At 43.6% G+C, this 21,450-nt stretch overlaps 1 protein-coding gene across 1 annotated transcript; it reads left to right on the top strand.

Annotated features, from left to right (window-relative positions):
* Positions 1 to 3,210: 3,210 nt before the first annotated feature.
* Positions 3,211 to 20,107, top strand: GPAM (glycerol-3-phosphate acyltransferase, mitochondrial). Its single transcript, XM_053450053.1, has 21 exons — positions 3,211 to 3,287; positions 4,522 to 4,703; positions 5,966 to 6,088; positions 7,011 to 7,084; positions 8,688 to 8,801; positions 8,948 to 9,088; positions 9,536 to 9,635; positions 10,071 to 10,207; positions 10,507 to 10,606; positions 11,180 to 11,392; positions 11,824 to 11,937; positions 12,156 to 12,241; positions 13,023 to 13,132; positions 13,251 to 13,321; positions 13,412 to 13,676; positions 14,100 to 14,242; positions 14,757 to 14,834; positions 15,105 to 15,242; positions 15,505 to 15,694; positions 16,196 to 16,254; positions 19,365 to 20,107. The coding sequence occupies exons 2-21, from the start codon at positions 4,605 to 4,607 to the stop codon at positions 19,479 to 19,481; spliced, it is 2,472 nt and encodes an 823-aa protein (XP_053306028.1). The 5' UTR covers positions 3,211 to 3,287; positions 4,522 to 4,604; the 3' UTR covers positions 19,482 to 20,107.
* Positions 20,108 to 21,450: the final 1,343 nt, after the last annotated feature.

Raw genomic sequence — 21,450 nt, 5'->3', positions numbered from 1 at the left:
CGGCGCCGGGTTTATTTTGTAGTATCGAACATCTGGCGAGGGTATTTATTTTAGAATCATCGGCCTCAGCAAAACACACGGAGCCGAGGTCGGCTGTTTATTAAAAGAAAAGTGTTTGATTTACCCGGAAGAGGGTGAGGATCTCGCCGGGGGACGCGCTGTACTCGGGACAAAAATAAAGCGGAATCTGATGGGATGGGACGCGCTCGGGAGGTTAAAAGCAGCTTAATGAGGTTTTGCTGTTTGTATGGGGCGTAAAAAGCCATCTGGTGCTGCGTGTGCAAGGTCCTAAATCTGCCTAATGAAGATCATCTTCTTAAAGGGACAGTAACACCTCGCTACAAGGAAACTTCATGGTGCATACAGGTCAGGGCCGCCCAGGGTCCGCTGCACTGCTCACACCTCCTCGGAAGAAACGTACAAACAAAAAAAGAACAAATAAAAATAAATAAAAAGATACAGAAAGGTTGCAGAAGCCAATGATGTCCAAGCAGGCAGATCGGCCCCATCCGGCCCCCGTCTAGTCGCCCGTTTCTCCTGCTGTAACGACTCAAACCTTAATCAGTCGTTGGTCTCGTCTTAGATTCAGGAGCCGTATGTCTATCCCAATCATGTTTAATCCCCTCACTGCATTACCCTCTACCACTTCTGCTGGGAGGTTGGTCCACTTATCGACCATTCTCTCTGTAAAATAAATGGATGGGGTTTGTATTCAGATGTGAATGATTAAAAAGACACGGAGCTTTTCCGTTTTACTCAGAAATGGAGATTGTCTGATTTATATTTGATTGATTATAAGATTTTTTTTTCAGGAAAAAAAACATCTAAAAAATGGCCGTGTCTTATAATCAAGGCCGTCTTTTATTCAGACTTCAGATTTGTGGCACCGCCGCACAGCCTAGGGGTTTGTCACTCACAATCATCCACGCTCTAATTCACTCGCTCACATTCGTGTCCCCGTCTCCTTTTCCGCAGCTCTGCTTCTTCTCTTTCCTCTTCTTGTTTTTCTGTCTTCTATCTGATGGGGAGAAGCGGGCGAAGAAAGAAGACAGCAAAGAGAGGCAAGAGAAGAAGAGAGATGGAGATGGGGACACGGAAGCGAGCGGTCGGCGGAGAAGGTAGGGACTCCATGACAGAGAGCGTGAGAGAGAGTGAATGAGCGTTTGAGAGTGAATGAGCGTTTGAGAGAGAGTGAGTGAATGAGCGTTTGAGAGAGAGTGAGAGGGCAACGTAAAAGTAAAAATAAAAAGAGTGGTTTCTATTTTTTTTTTAAAAATAGGGTGGTCTTATATACAGGCCTTTTCTTTTTTTTTTTTTTGGGGGGGGTCTTCTTATAACCAGAGTAATTTATTTCTTCATCTGAACAGATGCTGGTGTTTTATGCACAATGTATAGATCATATTGTATACGTTACGAGAAGCGGCCCGTGTCACCCAAACATTTGGAAAACACGTGATTTGGGGATTTTCTTCAAAATATCGTCTTATATTATATACGTTCCAACATTTCAAATGGCCAGAGGAACATTGTAGGGCTGTAGAACCCTGCGATCCCCTCATACCCAGCAAACACTGACCTCCTAGAAAAGAGGGGCATCAGGGAAGAGAGGGGCATCAGGGGAGGAAAAAGGGGCATCAGGGGAGGAGAGAGGGGCTTCAGGGGAGGAAAAAGGGGTATTAGGGGAAGAAGAATGGGTATCGGAGGAGAAAAAAGGAGTATGGGGGGGGGGGCACAGGGATGGAACGATGTGGATACAGGTAAGAGAGTGGAAAGATTTGGGTATAAGGGTATTGTTGGCTTCCCGAGTACCCGACCTGGATCGATGGTGTTTGCGATGGAACTTTTCTAATCTGGATGTTATCGAATGTCCAAGTTGTTCTGACCTAAAACTCTCTGTCACGTTTACTTTGGATCGCTGCCCCGGGTTTGTTATTATGTAGATGCAGACCAGGAGGTGCGATGTGAATCATTTATTTCCTGCACTCTCTTCAAATTACAAAAAAAAGTAATATTTCTTGTTTAGCATTTGGTGACCCCATCTGGTCTCGGTGCAGGGGGGGGCACAAGATTTTAGGGTTCACGAAAGCGTCAGGTATCAGCATTTTACGTCTTGGGCTTGAAGTGGCGGCTTTGCGGGGGGCGTAATATTACGTCTTCTGTGGGTAAAGGGCGCTTCGCTGTGATGAGCTACCAGTGCGGAAGGGAATCGGTTCTTCCTGATACAGAGAAGCCCCAAGATTTGGAGGAAAGAAACTGATTTCCCAGATTGGGGGCAATTTAACTGCCTCCCTATACATTTTCTAGCAGTGTATAGGTAATGTATTCACGATAATGTGACACAGAACGGCGCCCTGTATTATGCTTTTTTAATTTATTTTGCAGGGAAATTGATTAATGAGAATAATGGTGCTCATCGCTAATTGATTTCTGTCCTGAATTATATGTCAGATACGGCCGATCTGTCACTACTGTTAGAACGCGGCTCCCCCACGTACAGGAGGCCTGCGATCATCGCGGTAGTTTTACTAACTTTATTACTGTTTGCTGTACAACGAGCAACATTTCAAAGTGGGGCACCTTTTTATTTAGTGGTACTGCTCCCCCAAAAGAGGGACACTTGGGCGGTATGATATGGTTAGATTTGCATCTGGGGAAGGAACTTTACCCAGACTCTGTGAGACTTTGTTCCCCATTGCGGGGTATTTGTGCAACGGAGTGGGGCATTTAGAAGAAGAATAATGGGGTTTATTTACCCCGTTTAATTTATAAAGCCGTTTCCGGCTGTTTCTATACACATTATCGGGGCTTTCAGGGCTGTAGAACCCTGCGATCCCCTCATACCCAGCAAACATTCTGACCTCCTAGAAAAGAGGGGCATGGGGGGTCTAAATAGGGGCAGTTATGGCAGCATTTATTACTTATCTCCTGCCCTTTCCCATTGCATTACAGCAGACATTTCTATGAAAAGTTATTAAATATAGAAAACGGCAAATAAATAACATTATTATACAGCACAGAGCGATGAGCTGGAAATATATCCGCCTGGGACACCTTGCTAATATTAAATACCCCAACCCCCCACGTCCCCAGTCTGACGGGATTACGCCAGCGACCCGAGCCACACTGCCTTCCCTGCCCTTACCCAAGATGGCCGCCGGCCTGGAATGTGCCGCCGACGTCATGAGTGCGCGCAGGCTGGAGCAATGCAGGGGAGAGGCGTGCACAGTGTGTTCAGCGCAGGCTGCATGAGCCGGGCTCAGGGGCAGGAGGAGAGGGCGCAGGCAGAGGTAAGAGAGCCCGGCATGCATCTCTGACGCAATCCGCATAGCGGCAGACAGGGGGTTAATGAATTGCCCCTTCTGCGGTTTGATACTTTGTATCACTTCAATGGATATATTAGATGGGAACGCGGGATCTGCCCCCCACCCTGCTGGGATCCATTACATGTTCCATACTTCGCTGGGGGATGCAGCAAAACCATCTGGCCCTGCAGGGGACCCTGACTGCTCTCCTGCCCTCTATTACATCAGCCATGCAGGGGGAATGCAGGGGCAATTCCCCCCATAGCTGCCTTCCACCCACCCCTCTGATCTGATGCAGCCTGCTGTGTATTTATAGCAGGGGTAATAATCTGACAGCACCGAGTCCCAGCCAGCAGCTTAATGCATGACCTTGGGAGGCTCCTCTGTCACCTGCTTTGTCTTTATTCGCTTTCAGAGTAACTTTCCTCTCTCCCCAATATATATATATTTAAGTCGCTTGTGATAATGACTTTTTTTATCATTATTGCGTCAGCCCTGCGCTGTTCTGTAGCTTTGGACGCTACGCAGCGAGATGGATCCTCGGGACGTTTCGGGATACATTGTTGCAATCTGACTCCTTTGTAAATATTTGGGGTTTCGTCATCACGGAATTGGCCGGGGGGGACAAATTTCTGTTTGCTTTCCAAAGTATTAATTGACTAGATAACCCATTTTGTATGTAAGCGAGAGAATATATAACACCCGTCACGCCGCGGCGCGTCCACTCGTGCTTTTTCCACGGTTCAGGTGTTTCTCGGCTGCCTGGTATCCAAAGGATTTAATCCATATATATATATATATATATATATATATATATATATATATATATATATATATATATATATATATATAATATAATATAATATAATATAATTTTTTTTTTTTAATACAAATAAGATTTTATTCTCCCATTTTTTTTTGTTTTAATTATAAAATATATCCTTAATATGGGAGCAAACTATTTAATTTAAATTTATTTTAGCCGAATGCTAGTAACGATGTGTCTGGATAATATTGTGATACTTAGTGTATTATTTTATGCTTAGATATTTATTAATTTATAAAATCTTATATAATGCAAATATATTACGCTGCCGTATTGGCTCGTAGTTCAGTGATCTTATAAAGTGGTCTGCTTATTTTTATTTTTTATTTTTTTTATTTTATTGCCCAATTCTGCCCCCCATGACTCTCTTCCGTGCTTTGACTGCATTCTAAGGGGGAAGCTACGGAGCCACCTACGTTATGTGAGGCACAAAACACGCTGATAACTGCAGCCCGGGAATTTGGAAGCCGAGCGCCATGGATGAAATCTATTCTCTGGGGATAGCCGACCTTTCCTATCTGCCAAATTCAGGAGAATACGCTGGCGGAAGGCTGAAGAACTGCACCGAGGAATGGGTGAGCTTAACCCCTGCCGTGATATCCATTAATACCTTTTGTAATAGGCTGGGTGTTGGTGGTCGAGGGGTTACTGGCTTAATCAAATTGAATTGATTTTCATTTATTCTAAATTTTAAGTAACCTTTTTAAACAAGCGAAAAACAGCTTATCATTCTAAGTTAACCCGTTTGTAATTTCTACTGTTACTAACTGATAACCAGTCACCTTATAAATATTCTGCTTTTATATGAAATATTCATATATCAGCCGGATCTTTGTCTAAATACCACGTGTGGTAATAACTTGTGTAAGTGTTCTTAAAGTTTTTTTAATATTATCCACAGGGCATGTCTGCTTTGCATCAAAAATCTCAGTTTTATTCAATTTGCTAGCAAATGTATAGATCAAAATAGAGATCTAAGGGTAGGATATGCACACAGACAGTCTCAACGCCAGATTAAACTGCCCCGCACGGCCACCTCACACTGAATCACAATCCATCCCAAAACCGATACATTTGCTGGGAGATATATCATCAAACTGTATAGATCAAATTATCCGTTTTTTTTTTTTTTGTTTATTTTTTTTCAACAATGTATTTGTGTTTTTTTTTACCCATGCCTTGTGCTTAAAACATTGCCATTTGGTTACTTGTTTTGTTTATTGGGCCTGCAGCGCCTCCCCTTCGTTTTTTGCCCCTCTAAGGATCAGTAAAGCTGGCAATGCCCCGGTCTGTCTATGTGAGCTGTGATTCGGTGAACGTGTACCTAGTGGTCCTGCTGCATGTTTTATTCCAAAAACCTGAACTATTTTTATTAATGTCAGTGTTTTTTTTTCTAGTGGAAAAGTCTGCGTTAAACATTTTTTTTTCTGTACCCCCCAGTGGTGTATATGGTAATAACTCCTCCGGCGCTGTATACACTGTACCGTACTGTTGGTCGGTGATGAAAATCTGTTTTTGTGTCATTTTACCCCAATAAATCCCCTTTATCTGCAGACCTGTATTTAACACTTTATCAGATCTGTTATTTTTTTATTTTCACTTATAAAAAAAAAAGTAAAAAGCAGTATACTTTAAGTGGCCTCAGTTTCTATGGCATAAAAAAGCCTGAATGAGCAAAAATGATTTCCCGGGAAATGTTTGGCTGGCACCAGGAATGACGTTTCGAATGCTGACAAATCTTTAGCGCTTCAGAGTAGATGGAACCGCAGCTTTAATGCTCACTTTAGGGTGGCGGGGTTCCGGCTGCCGTCACAGTCTCCCGGTCGTTCTCTTTCAGGGGGAGCGGATTTCCAGCCCCGCCGTCTCCAGATCTCCCGCTCCCAACTGGAAGGAGACGCTGATGAACCGCAAAAGGCCGTTTGTGGGACGCTGTTGCAACGTTTGCAGCCCCCAGAGCTGGGTGAGGAGCTTAGCGGCCGGATTGGGATGGATGAAGCAGAATTAATTAGAGATGATTAATGCGATCGCGTCCTGTTAAATCAGCGAGCCAGCCCCCTGTATAATGTATAGATAAATCAGTGACCGGCCCCCTGTATAATGTATAGATAAATCAGTGAGCCGGCCCCCTGTATAATGTATAGATAAATCAGTGACCCGGCCCCTGTATAATGTATAGATAAATCAGTGACCGGCCCCTGTATAATGTATAGATAAATCAGTGAGCCGGCCCCTGTATAATGTATAGATAAATCAGCGAGCCGGCCTCCTGTATAATGTATAGATGAATCAGTGAGCCGGCCCCCTGTATAATGTATAGATAAATCAGTGACCGGCCCGCTGTATAATGTATAGATAAATCAGTCAGCTGGCCCCCTGTATAATGTATAGATAAATCAGTGACCGGCCCCTGTATAATGTATAGATAAATCAGCGAGCCGGCCCCCTGTATAATGTATAGATAAATCAGCGAGCCGACCCCTGTATAATGTATAGATAAATCAGTGACCGGCCCCCTGTATAATGTATAGATAAATCAGTTACCGGCCCCTGTATAATGTATAGATAAATCAGTGACCGGCCCCTGTATAATGTATAGATAAATCAGTGACCGGCCCCTGTATAATGTATAGATAAATCAGCGAGCCGGCCCCTGTATAATGTATAGATAAATCAGCGAGCCGGCCCCCTGTATAATGTATAGATAAATCAGCGAGCCGGCCCCCTGTATAATGTATAGATAAATCAGTGACCGGCCCCTGTATAATGTATAGATAAATCAGCGAGCCGGCCCCCTGTATAATGTATAGATAAATCAGCGAGCCGGCCCCCTGTATAATGTATAAATCGAGAATATTAACGCAGCTTCCTTGGTGATTTTGCAGGATAAGTTTTATAATCCCAGCATCCCATCCCTGGGCCTTCGGAATGTGATTTACATCAACGAGACGCACACCAGGTGGGTCAGATAGCGGAAAAAATATTTTGGGTGATTTTCCCGGCTCAAACACCACACCGAGCTGATGCTTTATGGCGATGCTAATGAAGTCCGTTCCTCCACAGACTTTCATTAGTCAGAGAGTCAAACTGGGCGCTTAAGACTGAGCCATTCCACTATTCATCACAAGGCAGTATGATGAGGAATGTGTGTAATACAATGCGGGCAAAGCGAACCTCCAGCTGTGAAAATGATGATTATGTGGAGGTTTTAATACATTAAGTACTATTTCAAAAAGTTTGTTTTTAATAAAACAAAAAATATTGGGGCTCCTCTTTAATAATAATTTTGTTAATTTCAGAGATTAAAAAGACCGAGTTTAGTTTAGTTATAAGGTTTGGAATTTTAAGTTTCTTGGTAAAGGTGACATGAAAGCCACGGTCAAAAAAAAAAAAAAAAAAAAACCTACAATAAAAATGCTGAGTTAAAATTTACTTTACAGTCCAGACAGTGGATTCTTGCGCTCGGCAAATATTGATGCAGTTCATATTTTTGCATCAGAAGGTCAGAGTTAATCATTACAACAGAAACAGGAGATGCAGCACTGTTCAAAAGTTTGGGGTCCCTTAGAAATGCCCTTGGTTTTGAAAGAAAAGCTAATTTTGTCCGTTTAAAAGAGCATAAAATGGATCATAAATCCAGCGCAGACGGGGTTAATGATGTAAATGACTATTGTAGCTGGAAACGGCTGATTTTCAAATGAAATTTCTTTATAGACGCACAGAGGCCCTTTATCACTCCCATCACTCCTGGGTTCCAATTGCCCTTTATCACTCCCATCACTCCTGGGTTCCAATGGCCCTTTATCACTCCCATCACTCATGTGTTCCAATGGCCCTTTATCACTCCCATCACTCCTGTGTTCCAATGGCCCTTTATCACTCCCATCACTCCTGTGCTCCAATGGCTCTTTATCACTCCCATCACTCCTGTGCTCCAATGGCCCTTTATCACTCCCATCACTCCTGCGTTCCAATGGCCCTTTATCACTCCCATCACTCCTGCGTTCCAATGGCCCTTTATCACTCCCATCACTCCTGTGTTCCAATGGCCCTTTATCACTCCCATCACTCCTGGGTTCCAATGGCCCTTTATCACTCCCATCACTCCTGCGTTCCTATGGCCCTTTATCACTCCCATCACTCCTGGGTTCCAATGGCCCTTTATCATTCCCATCACTCCTGGGTTCCAATGGCACGTTGTGTTCGCTGATCCAAGTTTAAGTTTAAAAGGCTAATTAATGGTTAGAAACCCCTTTTTTGTAATTATGTTACAGCCAGAAATGGTGACCCCAAACTTTTGAACAGTGGTGCAGGTTTTATTGTATGTGTGACATTGTGCAGATAACCAGCTAAATATTTTATGGAGTTCATAACTTTTTATCCGATACAAACTCCGTGAGCATTTTTTTTAAATGTAAAAGCGTTAAATTAACCCTTTATTTCCCCTTCAATAATTCAGTGTTTTTGCCGGCAGTCCTCGTTCTGTATGTTTTTATAGGTTATGAAGTCACGCTTCTCTTCGGGGGGGGGATTATACTCACAGGGCAGCTTGTGTTTTTCAGGCACCGGGGCTGGCTCGCTCGCCGCCTCTGCTACATCCTCTTTGTACAGGAACGGGACGTCAGTAAAAGCATGTTCTGCAGCAACATGGCCGAGACGGTGCTGAACCAGGCCAGGTGAGAGCCGCGCCACCTTATTGAGTAAATGTGATGATTTCTGCCGCGTCTCCTTACGATCATAAAAAGCGGAACGCTCGCAAACGCAGCTAGAAGTGCCCCGAAGCGCTGAGAATCTCTGAGTTTTAAGCGTCTCTCGTTGTCAGGGTCAGAAAAGCCATCGAAGATGTGGCCTCTGAAATGAGCCAGACCGGTAAGCCTGACCCAAAGTCCACGAGCAAAGTTAAGAGGAAAGCGAAGAAAATTCTCCAGGAAATGGTGGCGTGCATTTCCCCCGCAATGATCAGGTACGGGGTTAATAATTATTATTATTCCAGATGTGGATAATCATGTTTAGGGGGGGATCTGTTTTTTTTTTTTTGCAGTTAAAATAAATAAATAAAATAATAATAATAATAAAATTAAAAAAAAAATTGCACCTAAATTAGTGTTTAGAGGCTGTTTAGCGATAAAAGATTTGGCTGCCGGTTGATGAGGTAAGAGAAGATTTTTTGGAGTTTAACGTCATTTCTTTATTGTTGGAATAATTGATAGAAACGCTGTTTATACCAGAATTCCGCGAAAGGCGTAAGAATGTATTTTGCAGAACGCCGCCGTTTCTTCACCCCCCCCTCCCGTTCTCTCGTATTCCCTTCTTTAATGTATTACCCGTTTTGCTCCGTTTGCCCCCCAGACATTCCGTCCACGGGGTGGCGCTGTTGCAAACTGCCTGTTTTTTGTCCCGTCCCCTGCAGGTTGACCGGTTGGGTTCTGCTGAAGCTGTTTAATAGCTTTTTTTGGAATATCCAGATTCACAAAGGCCAGCTGGAAATGGTGAAAAAAGCGTCCACGGAGGTAAGCGGAGCTGTGCTGCCCCGGTCGCTCTCCCCACCGTCCACTGTCCTCGGGGCAAGTCCATCCCAACCTTTATATATATATATAGCGCCATCATATTCCGTAGCGCTGTACAATGGGTAGGCGGACATAACAAGTACTATGTAACATAATAATTTGACTTACAAAAACAGCTGAGGAGGGCCCTGCGCGCAGGAGCTTACAATCTAGAGATAATGTACAATATAAGCCAACTGCTGAATGAATAAGATGCTTGGAATTTTTTAAAGAAAATTTAAAAATGGGGAAAACCCCCCAAAACATAACATTTTCTTTCCAGGTCTCGGGAAGCCAAACCGGTTTAGCTTCCTTTTACGTGCGTTGAATGTAATGTTTTTAACGCATATTTGTGTTAAAGATATTTAAATGATTTAATGAGCTTCTCTCTGTCTTTAGATGAATTCCCCGCTAATTTTCCTGCCTGTTCACAAGTCTCACATCGACTACCTGCTCCTCACGTTCGTCTTGTTCTGCCACAACATCAAAGCTCCGCACATAGCGGCTGGGAACAACCTCAACATTCCCATCTTCAGGTCAGCCTTCGATCTGGAGACTTTACCCAGAGGGTGGTAGATAAATGGAACGGCCTCCCAGCAGAGGTGGTAGAGGGTAATACAGTGAGGGGATTAAACATGCATGGGATAGACATACGGCTCCTGAATCTAAGACGAGACCAGCGACTGATTAAGGTTTGAGTCGTTACAGCAGGAGAAACGGGTGACTAGACGGGGGCCGCTGGGGCCGATCTGCCGGGAGGTTCTGGTTTCTGAATGTGTGAGTTGGATCTGTGTTAATGAGACATTAGTGACGGGAGATCTGTATCATTTCGCAGCACTTTGATTCGCCTTTTGGGAGGGTTTTTCATTCGCCGGAAACTTGATGAGACCCGGGATGGAAAGAAAGACATTCTATACAGGGCGCTGCTGCGCGGGGTGAGTGTCTCCAGCCGAGAGAGATCCGTAACCGAAACCAAAGGCTCTCGATCATCTGACTCAGATTAACCCCGCGGTGCTGCAGACGGAAACCCGAGCCTTGCTTTTGCTACAATATCTGATTAACAGACCCGAGCCGAGAATGCACTGTTAACCCTTTGCTTATACTACCGTTCGAAAGTTTGGGGTCACTCAGCTGTTTTCATGGGAAACCGGGAAATTTCTGGCTGTAACATAATCACAAAAGGTATAAATTCTGGGGTATGTGCCAGCTCCAAAACAAATGGGTTACAGGGTATAAAAAATACATTTAATAGATGCTTATCAGCCGTTTGTATGATTCTCGCTTTATCTGATCCCCGATCTACTAAACACCCCGACTCCTTATCATACTGCCTGTGGGGAGCAATAGAATGACTCGGTCTTAATCACCCAGACGGACTCTGATTAATGAAAGTCTATGGAGGAACGGACTTCATTAGCATCGCCATAAAGCATCAGCTCGTTTTTTTTTTTTATATGGTTGGAAGGATGATGGCGGCATTTTCCTAACCGCGTCGTATCTGTTTTCAGTACATTGAGGAGCTGCTTTGCCAGCAGCAGTTTCTGGAGATCTTCCTGGAGGGCACCCGGTCCCGGAGCGGGAAGACGTCGTGCGGCAGAGCCGGTATTCTCTCCGTCATCGTCGATACCGTCTGCAAAGGCACCTCTCCCGATGTCCTCATCGTACCGGTCGGAATCTCCTACGACCGCATCATCGAAGGCCATTATAACAGCGAACAGCTGGTGAGGGTGGACGTTGTTAATGAAATAATAACGTTATTTGTATTATTATTGTATTACGGTTTTATTTCATTCTTTGTATTATAATTTATTATTATATCTATTATTATTAATGAATTATAGTATTTTATTGTATTATATTATTTGCATTATTTCATTATTATTTGTATTTATATTAATAATATAAATATTATTTATATCATTATTATTATTATTATTATTTATTATCTTTATTCTTTGTATTGTTATTGTATTTGTAATATTTCATATTATTATTATTTGTATTATTATTTGTATTATCGTCGTTATTGTAATTTGTAATATTTAATATTATTATTATTATTTGTATTTATTATTATTATTTATATTGTATTTGTTATTATTAAATGTTCTTTCCTCTGTAAGGAATTCTCAATCCCTTCTGCTCTCTGTAGGGCAAACCGAAGAAAGACGAGAGCCTGTGGAGCGTGGCGAGGGGAGTTTTCCGGATGCTGCGGAAGAATTACGGCTGCGTGCGGGTCGACTTCGCGCAGCCGTTTTCCTTGAAGGTGATTTGGTGAAATTCTTGTAACTTTAGAGACTTTCTTCCCCGCTTGGCTTATTTTCCTTTTTAAAGAGACTTTTATAGAATTTTTTCTATGCCCCGAGATAAATGTATCCAAAATATAAATATTTCCCCAAACGTCTGCTTTCACCGCACAGGGGGCTTTTTGACTTTTTCTGGGGGCAGATATCACGCTTTAATATTATTTTCATTTGTTTACAGGAATATTTGGAAACTCAGAGGCAGAGACCCTCTCTTGGACCACAAAGTCTGGAACAAGCGTTATTACCGTCCATCCTCTCTGCCGGGTGAGTGACACCGAACGATTCCGTCTGACGGAGAAACCTCAAAGGTCCCGAAAGCTTTTATATCACATGACGTCTTTTTTTTCTCTTTTCGGCCTCGTTAAAGCTATCAACATCCATAAATCATAGAACCCGCAGGCAGATCGGCCCCATTCGGCCCCCGTCTAGTCTCCGGTTCCTCTTCTGTAAAGACTCAAACCTTAATCAGTCGTTGGTCTCGTCTTAGATTCAGGAGCCGTATGTCTATCCCATGCATGTTTAATACCCTCGCTGTATTACCCTCTACCACTTCTGCTGGGAGGCTGTTCCACTTGTCTACCACCCTTTTGAGTCTACAGTGATGAAGATCCGTTGGCAGACCTTTTAGTGCTGATTTCGTATCATAGAGTAACTTACGGGCTCCGCCATAGAAAGGTTGTTCTGTTTGGCTCTTTTTGGGTCTTTTGACCGTCCGTCTCAAGCAGGTTTTTATCTGGAACAAAAAATGTACCCCCCCCCAGGGCGTTTTCAGCTCCAGCTCTTCATGAGGCTGTAAGAAGGAAATTTTCATAGGAGGGACGCCCCAACCATGCATTTGATAGCTGAGCGCGTGGAGGGATCCTGCCCCTGATATGTATTTGCCCCCCCCCAACCACTTGGCTTGCAGGTGACGTGTTCAGCCAACCTGTTCCTTGTAGCCCCCACCTATACAGAGTTTTCATTTTTGTTTTTTTTTTCTCCTTAAGTACCCCCCCTGGAGGGTAATTACGCTCCTCTCCTTATTCTCGTTTCTCTTTGCTTCAAGACCAAACGACGCAGCGAACGAAGTTCTCGCTCTTCCTGATCTCGGAAACCCAGCGGACGACCATCTCAGACGCCAGATGATCGCCAACCTGGCCAACCATGTGCTTTATAGTACGTGCTCTCCGAAGAACGCCTATTAACCCCCGAAACACCAAACATCCCTTATTCTTAATTTGTCCAAAGAAAGCGCTTTCTTGGGAATTTATCTATTTATATTTATTTCTTGAAGCCGCCGAGAAGTCCTGCGCTGTGATGTCCACCCAGATAGTCGCCTGTCTGCTGCTCTATCGATACAGGAAGGTGAGTTCGGAAAGCCGCGGCCGGTGCGACTTCTACTTCTCTAAAATAAAAATGATTATTAATTTTTTTTACCGTGTTTTGTCCCCGAAGGGCGTGAATCTGTCGCTCTTGGTGGAAGACTTTTTCTCCATGAAGGAGGAGGTCTTGGCTCGGGATTTCGACCTCGGGTTCTCGGGCAGCTCTGAAGACGTGGTGGTGCACGCCATCCACCTCCTCGGCAACTCGGTGAACATCACCCACACCGTCCGCAGCAACGAGTTCTTCATTGCCCCCAACACCAGCATCCCCTCTGTGTTTGAACTCAATTTTTACAGCAACGGGGTCCTGCACGTCTATATCATGGAGGCCATAGTAGGTAAGAAAAGCCAATTGAATTAGCGCTGTTTGGGTGGCGTCCAGATACCGTTTTTCTGATCCTACAAGCACAGGAGGGAAGTTTTATAATATAAAATTTTATATAAACTATGGAGGGTCTGGGGATTAGATGTAATGTAAGGAGGTTTCACTTTACTAGATAAGTGGAGCAGCCTCCCAGCAGAGGTGGTAGAGGGTAATACAGTGAGGGTATTAAACATGCATGGGATAGACATACGGCTCCTGAATCTAAGACGAGACCAACGACTGATTAAGGTTTGAGTCTTTACAGCGGGAGAAACGGGCGACTAGACGGGGGCCGGATGGGGCCGATCTGCTGGCAGGTTCTATGTTTCCATATGAATGTAACCGGATATTTAGTAACGTTTTTGCCCGTCCTCGTTGCTGCCCTCTTGTGTTACAGCCTGCGCACTGCATGTCGAGCTCCACAGGAGAGCCCCGGATCAGTCGCTGGCTGCCACGAACGGGGCGATCAGTCAGGAGCGATTGATCCGCGCGGCGGCCGGCTTGTGCTACCTCTTATCCAACGAAGGAATTCTAGCTCTGGTAAGGTGAGAGAGTCCGGGTCGCCAGGAATCTTAAACAGGACTCCTATAAACTTCATCTGACGCTAACTTCTAGGGTCTACCGAGCCCCTGGAACGCTTTCTAAGCCAACGCTGGGGTGGGCAATGGAGCAGATCCCTTACTTATAAGGGGGGGGGACCCCACGTAAATTTAAATGGACCTCTCGGCTATCTTATGCATTAATGAGCGTATGATGGCCGGAGGGTCCCTTTAACTCGTAGGCACGGAAGCAGCAGCAGGGGGCGCCCTAGCACAGCCCGTCACATTGCTGATCACCACCATTAAGATGTTATTCCCCCCCCCCCGTTGCTGCAAACATTTAATGAATGCGGTCGGTTGCTGCCGTCCGCTTCCCAGGAGGAGAGAAGATGCCAGATATTGTCTGATTCATTGCTTAATTCATTAGATCGCGGCGCTGTGGATGGGATGAAAGGGTTAATGCACGGTAAAACGTATCGGTGTACTCACAGCGTAATGATGTTTCTGTCTTCCAGCCGTGTCAGATGTACGGTCAGGTTTGCCACGAGGCAGTGCAGAGGTTAATTACGTACGGGATCGTCCTGGTTGCAGAGGTGAGAAGGCGTCTTTTTTTTTTCGGGGTTGAGGGTGAGATTGTCGGCAAAATGTGAATTTTTTTTGTTTTCGGGGATTGAGATACTGAAGTCCCCCTGATTTCTGTCTTAGTCAGAAAGTGTTTGCTTTTTTTCTTGGGAAAAGGCATTTTTTTTCTTCTTTTTTTTTGCGGTGTTGAAGATTTCTTTGATTGCCGTCCGTTCCGGGGGCCGTAATGAAATCTCTGATTATTTTGTAAATGCGCAAATTTTTAATGCTTTTCGCTTTAGGAAGACCAGGAGGACGCGAGTCCGAATCCCGAGGAGCAGCCGTGGGAGAACAAGCTTCCCGATCGCCTGCCGTGGCGCAACGAGGAGGAGGATGAAGACAGCGACTTCGGGGAGGAGCAGAGAGATCGATATTTAAAGGTACAGAAGAGATGAAGCTTTGGGTTCGAGGCTTTTCACGCTGAGACTAGACGTTGGTCTAATGGAGATTGTAACTAATGTTTAAATCCCCGCGCTGTATTAGCCTCTACCACTTCAGCCGGGAGGCTTTTCCACTTATCTACTACCCTCTCAGTAAAGTAAAACTTCCTAACATTCCATCTGAAGCCTCTGAGCCTCTGACAATATTCTGCCCCCCCCAGAGCCCGCCCCGGACGCTCCGCTAACCCTCTGTGTCCCGCAGGTCAGCGCGTTACCGGAGCACCAGCAGTTCATCGCCTTCCTGCAGAGGCTCCTCGGTCCGATTCTGGAGGCTTACAGCTCGGCGGCGTCCTTCCTCCACGGCTTTGAGGGTCCGGTTTCAGAGAGGGAGTTCACACAGAGTCTGCACAAACATCTCCTCTCCAGGACCGAGAAAACAGTAGCTGTTTACGGTGAGCCAGTAACACATGCGTGTTTAAATCCCCTCGCTGTATTAGGCTCTACCGCTTCTGCTGGGAGCCTGTTCCACTTATCTACCACTCACTCGGTAAAGTAAAACTTCCTTCCATTAAATATAAGCCTCTAGTTTAATCTTAAATTATATTTTCTGTAGTGAAAAATAAAACAAATGTAATCCATTCCTGTTCTATTACTTTATGCCTCTGATGTTGCTCCATCTTGTCCCTGATGCAATAATCACAAATAATAAATTTCCGCCGTATTTTCTCTCCTCCGGTTACGCTCCGCCAGCTGGCTCGGAAAATGAAGTGTGAAAGTAACGACAGCGGAAAAAATATTCCTTTTTTAGTTAGAAGTGATAATTAAAGTTAATTTAACAGCCTTTATATCCTGCTGATATCTCCAGATTTAATAATATGCGTCAGATACATATATTCACACGCGTTCATATACATATATAATATAAATATCATTTCAATATTTATCCCCTGCAGCTGAAAGCGCCACCCTGTGTCTTGCAAGAAATGCTGTGAAGACTTTTGTGGATCTTGGGGTAAGTCTCTCTACCGGAGAGTATATAATATATAATATGAGGAATATACAGGATATAACGGGTTTTAAGGACGGGATTAGTTATACGGGGGAGAGTATATAATATATAATATGAGGAATATACAGGGATATAACGGGTTATAAGGACGGGATTAGTTATACGGCCGGAGAGTATATAATATATAATATGAGGAATATACAGGATATAACGGGTTATAAGGACGGGATTAGTTATACGGGCAGGAGAGTATATAATATATAATATGAGGAATATACAGGGATATAACGGGTTATAAGGACGGGATTAGTTATACGGGGGAGAGTATATAATATGAGCAGTATACAGGATATAACGGGTTATAAGGACGGGATTAGTTATACGGGGGGAGAGTATATAATATATAATATGAGGAGTATACAGGATATAACGGGTTATAAGGACAGGATTAGTTATATGGGCCGGAGAGTATATAATATATAATATGAGGAATATACAGGATATAACGGGTTATAAGGACGGGATTAGTTATACGGGGGAGAGTATATAATATATAATATGAGGAATATACAGGGATATAACGGGTTATAAGGACGGGATTAGTTATACGGCCGGAGAGTATATAATATATAATATGAGGAATATACAGGATATAACGGGTTATAAGGACGGGATTAGTTATACGGCCGGAGAGTATATAATATATAATATGAGGAATATACAGGGATATAACGGGTTATAAGGACGGGATTAGTTATACGGCCGGAGAGTATATAATATATAATATGAGGAATATACAGGGATATAACGGGTTATAAGGACGGGATTAGTTATACGGCCGGAGAGTATATAATATATAATATGAGGAATATACAGGATATAACGGGTTATAAGGAGAGGATTAGTTATACGGCCGGAGAGTATATAATATATAATATGAGGAATATACAGGATATAACGGGTTATAAGGACGGGATTAGTTATACGGCCGGAGAGTATATAATATATAATATGAGGAATATACAGGATATAACCGGGTTATACGGACCGGATTAGTTATACACCTGGAGAGTATACAATATGAGGAATATACAGGTATATAACGGGTTATAAGGACGGGATTAGTTATACGGGGGGAGAGTATATAATATGAGGAATATACAGGATATAACAGGTTATAAGGACGGGATTAGTTATATGGGCCGGAGAGTATATAATATATAATATGAAGAATATACAGGGATATAACGGGTTATAAGGACGTGCTTAGTTATACGGCTGGAGAGTATATAATATATAATATGAGGAATATACAGGGATATAACGGGTTATAAGAACGGGATTAGTTATACGGGGGAGAGTATATAATATATAATGTGAGGAATATACAGGATATAACGGGTTATAAGGACGGGATTAGTTATACGGCCGGAGAGTATATAATATATAATATGAGGAATATACAGGATATAACGGGTTATAAGGACTGGATTAGTTATACGGCCGGAGAGTATATAATATATAATATGAGGAATATACAGGGATATAACGGGTTATAAGGACGGGATTAGTTATACGGCCGGAGAGTATATAATATATAATATGAGGAATATACAGGATATAACGGGTTATAAGGACGGGATTAGTTATACGGCCGGAGAGTATATAATATATAATATGAGGAATATACAGGCATATAACGGGTTATAAGGACGGGATTAGTTATACGGCCGGAGAGTATATAATATATAATATGAGGAATATACAGGATATAACGGGTTATAAGGACGGGATTAGTTATACGGCCGGAGAGTATATAATATATAATATGAGGAATATACAGGATATAACGGGTTATAAGGACGGGATTAGTTATACGGGCCGGAGAGTATATAATATATAATATGAGGAATATACAGGATATAACGGGTTATAAGGGCGGGATTAGTTATACGTGGGGGAGAGTATATAATATATAATATGAGGAATATACAGGATATAATGGGTTATAAGGACGGGATTAGTTATACGGGGGGAGAGTATATAATATGAGGAATATACAGGATATAACGGGTTATAAGGACGGGATTAGTTATACGGGGGGAGAGTATATAATATATAATATGAGGAATATACAGGGATATACCGGGTTATAAGGACGGGATTAGTTATACGGGCCGGAGAGTATATAATATATAATATGAGGAAAATACAGGGATATAACGGGTTATAAGGACGGGATTAGTTATACGGCCGGAGAGTATATAATATATAATATGAGATATATACAGGGATATAACGGGTTATAAGGACGGGATTAGTTGTACGGGGGGAGAGTATATAATATATAATATGAGGGTATTAAACATGCGCGGGATAGACATACGGCTCCTGAATCTAAGACGAGACCAACGACTGATTAAGGTTTGAGTCTTTACAGCAGGAGAAACGGGCGACTAGACGGGGGCCGAATGGGGCCGATCTGCTGGCAGATTCTGTGTTTCTTTGTGTATATTTGGCAGATATGTTTGCTTTTCACGCTCCGTTGAGTGCGGTTCAATCGCTGGCATTATTCGCGTCACATTAGGTTCCAGTGATTGTGTGCGGAGGATTTCTGCTCGTAGATAATCGTGTTTCATGTTCCGGAGCAGACGTATCTCCCCCCGAAGCATCTTCGTTTCATCGAAAGGAAGTCAGGCTTCTGGGTTCATTTTGTACCAGACAGGATCTGGCTTTTTCGTGCCGCCGCCGCTCTGACCCTTTTCAGGTTATTACCGTCAGGCTCATTTTATGTTCGGTGGTTTTTAAGCTTTGAACGAATCCCAGAGATAAATAATATGTGATACGGGGTCTTTCAAACCCACATTGAAAAGGGACATGCAAAGCTATTGCAGCCAGGAAAGGGTTAAACGTTCCTTCAAGAGCAAAAAATTTGCCCGTCGCTGTAAAGAGTCGAACCTTAATCAGTCGTTGGTCTCGTCTTAGATTCAGGAGCTGTATGTTTATCCCATGCATGTTTAATCCCCTCACTGTATTACCCTCTACCACTTCTGCTGGGAGGCTGTTCCACTTATAGCCTAATAAGTTTTGCTGTTTTTTTTTTTTTTTTGTAGGTTTTCCAGGTCCGCAAGGAAAACCGCAATTCCGTTTTAGATTTGAGCAGCACTTTCCTACCTCAAAGTAACCGATACAAGCTCTTGGAACACATCCTGGGATTTATGGTCCTGTAGAAGGGGACGCGAATCCGGCCGTGATAACCCAACTAAAGGTGCCGCCGCTGCGCACCAAGCGCTGACAGCCAAGTGCCTTCCCCACCGCCGGGCCGCCCGCTTTCCCCACCATCCCGTTTACTGTGATCTCTGAGCGGGTCCTTCAACGTCTTCCACATCTTCGGAGCCGAAGAGAAATATTTAATTATTACGCAAAAAAAAATAATAGAAGATCCTTGGCATCGCCTGATCCAATCAACAGCAATATCAATGACTTTTAATCTATAGAGACGGCCAATCAGGCTGAAATGATCCGGACTAGAATTTTTTTTAATGTCGTAGACTTGCATGATGTTTCTTTGCCATACGGTACATACTTTTTGTGTTGACACTAGATTGTAGACGTCGCTAGCCGAGGCTGTAGCCGTTCGAGGTGAGACCCCTGCGGACCGAATCACTGGAAGTTAATTGCATTTTATTAGGGGGGGCCGTAAAATGTTTCCTCCGGGAGAATAAATGCTTATACTATCCAATGTCTGATTTGGTCAGGTCACGTTACTAACGTCACGCGGTCCAAGTTGCCTGACTTGGCAAATGAGTTTTCCCTAAACTCTTCCAAAGGAGTTCGATAAAATAGTTGTTACAAAGTAATCATTTTTTTGTACTGTTTGTAACCCCTCACAGATGTATATTAATACCCCCCCCCCTCTAATGGGAACTTTTTATCGGCGCAGCTGTTCCCCGGGGGAAGCAGATTCCCGTCGCGATCCTCACTTCCTTTCTGGGCAAAGCAGACGGGAAAGAAAAATCTCCACCAGAAAGTCGACGAGAACGTGAAATATTGTTAAATCTGTCTGAATGCGGAAATTATTCCTTGCCTTTGGTGGAAACTGTAGATTGGATTGGAGGATTTAAAAGTAAAATGCCCCACCTAGGGCAGATCCACAGACAAGGAGTCCCTCCGTTGCCCCCACACAAGCACAAACATCTGGAATGCCAGTGCAGACAGATCTCTTGTAGGCATCCCCTACAGACCAACTTCTACACTGGGGTCACTGGTGGGTCTGCAGGATTATTCCTCCCCATTAGGTTATCTCTCACCTATTATTAAGTTGCTGATTATTTCTGGCAGCCTTTGTAAGGAAATGAAAGAACTTCAGGACGGGAAATTAATGACGTAGTGCTGGTTCTGCCACAGGCTGCCACTGATCCCAGCTTGGGTGGTAGATATGTGGAACAGACTCCCAGCAGAATTCTTAGAGGCTAAAATAGTAAGAGGATGGGATAGGCATATAATAGGCAGACTAGATCGGCCGGAAGGGGGCCAATCTGCCGCTGGGTTCTAGGTTTCTATCCAGGTAACACAAACGAGGGGCTGACGAAATCTCCTTTAGACGTTAATGCATCGAAGCGTTTACCGCATCTTAACGAGAAACAAACCGCGTCCTGCTGAAACCAGACGCACCAACCCGATCGGCGCGTTTAATTCGGATCAAAGCGCTCGCTGTAGGCAGCGGCTTTCCTTCCCCTTATTATCCAATTGTAGTCAAAAAGACGCCACAGGACCCTCGCATTTCCATGCGTCGCTTTCCAGATCTTTCCTGCCGTTATTCTTCCTGAACGAGCCTTTAAGCAGAAATTCTATCGCAGGCGCGCATGCAGCGCGTCGTATTTTGAGCGCATCGCCGTTTTGCCGCCATTGAAGCCGCCGGCGAGCCTTTTCTTTCCTGTTGCTCTGGATAATGGCGCAACCTCCTTTATTAAATATTTATTTCTGTATTTGTTTTGGGAACGCCTCGTATTTTATGGAGAGTTGACGCTAAAGGATAACCGGTGTGTGGACTTCATTAGACTTGCAAACATGCATCATTTTTTTTTTTTTTTTTTAGAATACTGTACATTACGAGCCGCCGTGAAATTATCTCTATTGCGTCCAAAAAAGTTGCTATCTTAGAAAGAAAAAAATATAGCGGAGAATTTTTATTGCTAT

This window comes from Spea bombifrons, chromosome 11 (assembly GCF_027358695.1).
Source record: "Spea bombifrons isolate aSpeBom1 chromosome 11, aSpeBom1.2.pri, whole genome shotgun sequence".
NCBI classification, from domain to species: domain Eukaryota; kingdom Metazoa; phylum Chordata; class Amphibia; order Anura; family Pelobatidae; genus Spea; species Spea bombifrons.
This window is presented reverse-complemented; position numbering and strand designations above follow the sequence as displayed.